The 7,449-nt window shown below is 42.9% G+C and overlaps 1 protein-coding gene across 1 annotated transcript; it reads right to left on the bottom strand.

Moving 5' to 3' along the window:
* Positions 1 to 1,634: 1,634 nt before the first annotated feature.
* TP53RK (TP53 regulating kinase) lies at positions 1,635 to 3,726 on the bottom strand. Its single transcript, XM_027852318.1, has 2 exons — positions 3,273 to 3,726; positions 1,635 to 2,179 (listed from the first exon to the last, which is right to left on the bottom strand). The coding sequence occupies exons 1-2, from the start codon at positions 3,709 to 3,711 to the stop codon at positions 1,701 to 1,703; spliced, it is 918 nt and encodes a 305-aa protein (XP_027708119.1). The 5' UTR covers positions 3,712 to 3,726; the 3' UTR covers positions 1,635 to 1,700.
* Between the last annotated feature and the right edge of the window lie 3,723 nt (positions 3,727 to 7,449).

Raw genomic sequence — 7,449 nt, 5'->3', positions numbered from 1 at the left:
CCTTTTGACCCAGCAATATGACTAATAGGTCTATATCCCAAAAAGATCAAAGAATAAAGGATCTATATGTACACATGGTGGCAAAGAATTGGAAATTGAAAGGATACCCATCGATTGAAGAATGGCTGAACAAGTTATGGTATATATCATGATAGAATATAATTGTGTTATGAGATGAAGAGCAGAAAAACCTGGGAAGACTTATACGAACTCACAAAAAGTGAAGTGAGCAGAACCAGAACACTGTACATGGTAATAACAATACAGTAATGGTCAACAATGAAAAATTTAGCTATTCTGATCAATAAAATGATGTACAATTCCAAAGGGCTCATGATATCTTCCCCCAAAGAGAGAATTAATGGACTCTGAGTACAGAGTGAGGCATAATTTTCCCCCCGATTTTATTTTTCATGGTTTTTTTTTTTGTTTGATGTTTTACAACATGACTAATAAGATACCTAATATCAAAAACAACTGACCTAGAAAACAGATCAAGGGAAGAAAATTCATTAAACTTCCTAAAAACCATAAGTCAGGACACTACATGTCAAGAAATCTTAAATGATAACTGCTCAGATCTAATAAATGCTTGTTGTCAGATTTATTAGAACCAGAAGACAAAGTGAAGACAAAATGAATCCATTGAACACCTCCTGAAAGGAACCCCAAAATGAAAAGTCCCAGGAATGTTGTAGCTAAAATCAAGAGCTCCCACATCAAAGAGAAAATACTGCAAGTATCCAGAATGAAGCAGTTAAAAGTACTAAGGACTATATAGTTAGCACATCCCATCCTACCACAAATGCAAGATCTTGGAATATAATATTCCAAAAGGCAAAATAAAAAGGCTTACGACCAAGAATGATTTAACCTGCATAATCCTACAGGGGGATATTGCCTTTAGTGGAAAAGAAATTTCAAGTATTTATGATGAAAAGACAAGAGTTGAGTAGAAATTTTAAATATAAATATGAGTTGAGAGAAAATGAGTTGAGAGAAAAATAAACTTACTTGAGGAACTGGAAGTTACAATTCTGACATCTTAATAAAGACAGAAGAAATAAGTGTCTCTTCAGAATCTTAACATCTTCACTAGGTATTGAGGGAAAAACAAATGTGTATGTGTGGGGGGGTGGATTTGTTATGTTCTAGGGTTTGAAGTGGGGAAGAAGGGATGATAAAAGCATGATGAAAAGTGTAAAACCACTTTGGGGGGGCTGATGATGTCCATAAGACACAGAGACATATATTTTTGGACACTATATAGATTGATTTTGCTTGTCTGTGCTTATGTTACAAGGGTTTTATTTTTTCTCTTTCTCTCTTTTTTTAATTTGAAGGAGTAAGGTTAAGTAAGGGGGCGTTAGCAATGGAGATACAAAAAAAGAGGGGCATTGTAACATTTTTTAAATTCATAGAATGGAAAGATGTTCATTCAGAAGGAAGGACAGACAAGCAGGACAATTTTGAAAGTAACTATAGAATTATATACTTTTTAAAAAGTAGTATGAAATAGATTTATGATTTCGTATAGATCCCCTTTTTATGTTCTGCTGTATGTACAGAAATGCTCTTTTTGAGGGTATTTAAGTTTAGAATAGAAAAAATTAAAAATAAAACCTCAACACAAGTTTTGGTAGCTTCCCTGAAAAATTTATTTGGAAATAAACTGTGTGGTACTACCACAGAATCTTCTCCTAACCAACCATAGACCGCTTTCTTCCTCTCAGTCGCACCTCATCCAACTTTTTCAGCACAGGGCCTGACTTTTTGGATTCTGATGAGTAACTTTTTAGAAGGTCCTGGTACAGTGTCTCAGTGTTGGGATGTGTGCTAAGGAAGGCCTTTTCTAGGACATAAAGGTCTACACCTTTATCTTCAGGAAGGCCAGAAATAAAACTGAGCCCAAAGTCTATGAGTACCAGGCTCAGTTGTTCAATAGGCATTTTCAGAAGCATGTTTGAGGTGGTGAGATCTCCATGAATAACATCTTCATCATGCATTTGTGCCAGAACTTTCCCAATCTTTCTTGCTAAGAGGGAGAGTTTTTCAGGATCTGTTTCAGTCATTTGAATTGATTGAATATAATCTCTGACAGTCAAGGATTCTTCAATATCTTCCAGGTATAAGCAATTGGAGGTATAGTCCACAAAAAAGACAACTGGCGCTAATATCCCTGTAGGAGAGACAAACAGCAAAAGGTAGTTTTTATTATTTTTAATAATTTTTCAAAGTTTTTGGGGCAGCTAAGTGGCACAGGGGATAGAGCCCTGGCCTTGGAGTCAGGAGGACCTGAGTTCAAATCTGGCCTCAGATACTTGACACTTACTAGCTGTGTGACCCTGGGCAAGTCACTTAACCCTGACTGCCTCATCAAAAATAAACAAATAAATAAATGAAAAAGTTTTTATTAAATGTATTTGTAAAGGTCTAAGACTTTTCTTATTGTGCTAAATAACTTCAGCAAGAACAACAAAACTAGAAGGGCTGGGTTTGCATCTTCTCTAAACTTTCTATAAAAGACTTCCTGCAGTCAGTGTATAGCATTGATGGATGCTTTTGCCACGTGCCAGGAGCTTTGAAAAGTGCTGAGATACTACAAAAAACAAAAACCAGTCCCTGACCTCAAGGAGCTTACACACAGTAAAATGTGATTCTTCTATTAATAAAAATTTGAAATTAAGGCTTCCCAACTAGTTGTGGCAGTATATAAGGCTATGCTTTATATAACAATAATAATTCGTAGCATTTATAACACTTTATAACTAAGCTCATTTGATCTCCACATAACCTTGGAAGCAAGATGCTGCTATTATCTCCATTTTACAGTTGAGAACGGGGACAAAGAGGTGAAATTAGTTGCCCAGGGTCACACAGCTAGTGTCTGAGGCTACATTTGAACTCAGGTCTTCCTGACTCTATCAGCACTCTATCCAATCTACCATCTAGCCACCTTTCCTACTCCGGATCTTTTGTATTTACTAGTATGTGTATACTCCGTTTTTCCACTAGGAGGGTAAGCTGCTGGAGGGCAGGGCCCTAAAGTCCTACTCGTCTGGGCCCCCAAACCCCATCCCTTTCCCAGTTGCCCCTTTCTCTTCCTTAGGTGGGTAGCCCTCTAGCATTAGAATGGAAGCTCCTCGAGGGCAGGGGCAGTCCCTCGCCTAGGTAAGCACCGCGCTCAGCCCACACGAGGCGCTGGATAAATGCCCCGCCCCCCCCCCCCCCCCCCCCCCCCCCCCCCCCGACGCACACACGCCCGCGCTCACCCGCGCGTCGGCAGCGCAGCAGGGCCCGCGCCTCCTGCAATGTACGCCGCCGGCTCAGCCGCGAGTCCAGGGTCGGGTGCCTATAGCGCTTCGGGAAGCGCTCCTTGATCACCGCCGCGCGGCCCAGGAAGCGGCCGCGGTACACGCGCGCTTCTGCCCCCTGCTTCACCAGCTCTAGGCCCCGCAGGAAGTCGCTGCTCCGCTCCCGTTCCCGTTCTAGCTTCCGCTCCTGTTCCTGGGGCCCGGCCAAGCCCGCTGTCTCTGCCACAGCCGCCGCCGCCTCCCTCCCCGTCTCAGTGACAGCCGCCATCTTGCCCGCCTCTCCACGACCGCTTCTTGGAATTCTTCGGCTCTTTTCGGAAGCCCTCAGTGGTTGGTCCTCCTCTTCGGAATGCTTCGGCTTTTTCCGGAAGCTCCGCCTCCTCTTCGGAACTTTCATCGGCTTAGAGATCGGGAGTTGGGAGGGGTCTGAGAGTCCAAACCCTGCATTTATTTCTATTAGCGCTTGCCTTCTCAATGGGTGGGGGAGGGGCTGGAGGGAGAGAGAATTGGAACCTAAATTTTTTTAAAATGAATGTTAAAAAGTAATTTTTTAAAAGTTTAGTTACTTGCCTAAAGTCACAGGCATGTTGTCGTTTCTTTTAGACTGTGAGCTCCTTGAGAGCAGGAACTGTTGCCTTTCTTTGTAACTGTACAGTGTCTAGCACTTAATAAATACTTATTGACTGAGACACGTAGTTAGTGATGGATCTAGGATTCAAACTCATTACCTGAGATTCCAAATCCAGCGCCTTCTTCAATGAATGAATGAAAAAGCACGGATTAAGACTTATTTTAAAGTCTCACATTAAGACTTACATTAACCTCAAGCACCTGAGAATTGGAAATACTAATATAAAAATGAAAGTTATCCCTGATCCCAAGGACTTTACATTCTTCTGGGGGAAGGGGGAGTAGAGGAGAGGGGTATTTTGTTTTGTTACTGGGATAGTGAGTAAAAGTATTAAGGGTGTACTGTGGCACAGTCTTTTCAGAAGCAGTGGCTGTAAACCTGGCTTCTAGACCTGGGCACTGACCATCACCCTGAGCAAGACACTTGTCAGTACTGTAGGCAACTCTATGTGTTACAGAGAAGATTCCAGAGTTTCCTTAGTTTTCTTAGTCTATACTAATAAAATCACAGGTCCGGTCCCTATCCAGAGCTATCCAGGACCAGTCTGGGGAGGAACATGCCAAGAGTACTGGGGTCCACCTGAAATAGTGAGCCAAGTGCGGTACTGATCTGGTGTGTGTGTGTGTGTGTGTGTGTGTGTATGTTTGGGGGCAGGGACAGAGGGTGAGTTCTGAAAGGGTTAAGATCTCCAGGGCATAGCCTCTGCTTCAGGTGCAAAGCAATGGACAGGAGATGTCTCCTTTACTTGCTTCTCTGCTGAACCTTTTCATTTTTACATAAACTCTTACCTCCTCTCATAGGATCATCTAGTCCAACCCACTTATTTTACAGAAGAGGAAACTGAGGCCTTCAGAAGTGAAGTGACTTGCCTAAGTCACACCAGTAACAGTAGCAAAGCGTTTCACTCCCTGTAACCTCTTCATAGACTTTCAGCTCTTCCCATTTGCTTCCAGAAGGGCATTCATTCGTTCATTCCTTCATTCACCAAACATTTATTGAGCAGCAGTTAGAAATGCAATAAACATTACACATTCAACAGGCGTTTATTAAGGTATGTTCCAGGTCTTGTTTCATGGGTGAAATTCACACAGGAGATGAAGAGTGCATGTTTTCCAGATTATGGCTTGTAGTGTAGGCAGGCAATCCACTGTGTTTACCTACTTGTGGATGTTCCCACAGTAGAATCTCTGACCTTTGAAGGCAGGGACTGTTTCATTTTTGTGTCTGTATCCCTAACACCTAGCGCTGGTCTGACACTTAGTAAGTATTTCATAAATGTTTGATAATTTGAATTGAATGAGTTGATGTGATAGTCCCTTTGTTCTCACATTGAGACGTCTCTTTAATAAGAAGTGAATTCTTCACCTTGTGATGAGTGCTTGTTGCCATGGGTGCTTGGTAACACATCTATGATAACTGGCTGATGAAGTCAATAGCCTGACCAACATCGTTAGCCTTTAAAAGGAGGGGGAGAGAGAAAGAGGGAGAAGGAGGGAGGGAGAGTGGGTTGGGCAGGGGAGGATTGGGAGCAGGCAAAGAAAGAGAGAAAGAACAGGGGCTACATTTGGATTTAGTTCTCTGGAGGGAGTCCAGCACATCCAGTCAGTCCTTTTAGGGAATCACAGCCTCAGTAAAGGCAGTGAACAGGGGCAGTGGTGCAGAGCTGAGGAGTTGATGGTCCAAACTGTGAGCTGCAAGAAAATGAGTCACAGATGGAGAAAGGCCAGTGGCATATTAATGAAAGACTTCCGGACCAAACTTCCTCTACGTGGAAGAGGAGCTCCTGGACAAAGTGGGAGCTGGAGATCAGGAGCAGCAAGGCACAAGATGATGATATGGAAGAGCAAACCTAGATCTTGCTCTTTGGTGGTACAATGAGTTGTACGATGTTTTGTGGTTTGGTGAATGAAAAGGAAAAGCATTTTCTAAATGTTTACTATTATGCTAACTGCTATTAAGGAGTTCACTTTCTAACTGAGGGAGACAATACACAAAAGGAGATCTTGTGTATTATCTTAAGGGGTCTTAGAGGCCATTGATGGAGTCTCTCATTTTTCAGAAAAGGAAACATGCCCAGAAAGTTTAAGTGACTTGTGTAAGGCTATACAGAGAATGAGTGCCTGAGATGGGATTTAAACCCAATTTGAATCTTATCCTCCATAAACACTGTCTCACAACTTTCTATTTAACTCTATGCACTTTCTACTTTTGGGGGCATAGGGAGGGACACCCCAGGGTAGTACTGAAAGGGGAAATATCATAACTCTCTGGAAGGTGAGCTCAGTTGAAAGTAAGATTCCTCCATTTGTGTTCAGTAGTTTAGTGGAACCAATTGAGAGGAATGGCAGAGTTGATCCAAGGCTATGGATTGGCAGGGTGTGAATGGTAGTAAATCAAGGGGATATGGGAGTCAAGGATGGGAGACAGTGTATGGTTAAACTGATCAACTCAAGGTAGGGTCAAGACTGTGAAGAGTCTTTAGTCAGATGTGAACCAGAGGCTGTGCCCTGGAGATCTTAACCCTTTCAGAACTCACTATGTTCCTCACCCCCACATGCTCCTGTATTTATCCAATATACTCCCCAGAGCAAGCTTTATGTATTGGGAGAATAGGAAGGGATGGAGGGACTGGAGGTTGTGGTGAAGATGAATAAGTTTAGGAGGTAGTCAGTCAATAAGCATTAGGTGCCTAATATGCATCAGGCACTACGCTGAGTTTGCTGCTTGCTTGCTGTTTCTCCTTCCTTCTCGAAGAGAACTGTGATATCGGGGAGGTGATGCCATGGCATGCAAGTAACTGGATTTAAGTGAGGGAGGGCTGTGCAAAGTCACCAGCCTCACTTTCTCCTCCAGAGCCAATGGGTCAACTGGCCAGATATGGATCAGGAGCACTGGAAATGGCCCTGGGTGCAGTGGGGGACCTTGTCCTTTTCAAGCCAAGGTTTTTAACAGGTCTCAGTTTGACTGAGGCAGTGCCTATTCACTGATTAAGGCAGAGAATGGCCTCTTTACCACATCCCTTCCCACCACCAAAAAAAAAAATCAGTCTGGGAGGGGAAGACCCTCTGGGTTTCTGGCCAAAACAGAAACAATTGCTATTTACATTCACTCTGAGCCAATAAAAAGACAAATGACAATCCCTGCTCTCTAGGAGCCTACAGTCTAATGGGGGAGGCAACATGCAATCGACTATATACAATCAAAATATATACTGGATAAATCTGAAATAATCAGCAGAGGGAGAGCAGTAGAATTAAGGGGGATCTGGAAAGGCTTCCTGTAGGAGGTGGGATTTTAGGTAGGACTTGAAGGAAGCCAGAAAAGACAAGAAGGAGAGCATTCTAGGCAAGGAAGACAACTAGAGAAAATGCCTGGAGTTGGAGATTATTCCACCTCTTGTTTGAGGAATCAAAAAGAGGCCAGAGTCACTGCAGAGTACTGGGGGGGGGAGTTGTAAAGCGCAAGAAGAATAGGAAGGTAGGGGGATTAGGTTATGAAGGGCTT

The sequence above is a fragment of the Vombatus ursinus genome, unplaced genomic scaffold (genome assembly GCF_900497805.2).
Source record: "Vombatus ursinus unplaced genomic scaffold, bare-nosed wombat genome assembly UNPS02000580.1, whole genome shotgun sequence".
NCBI lineage: Eukaryota > Metazoa > Chordata > Mammalia > Diprotodontia > Vombatidae > Vombatus > Vombatus ursinus.
This window is presented reverse-complemented; position numbering and strand designations above follow the sequence as displayed.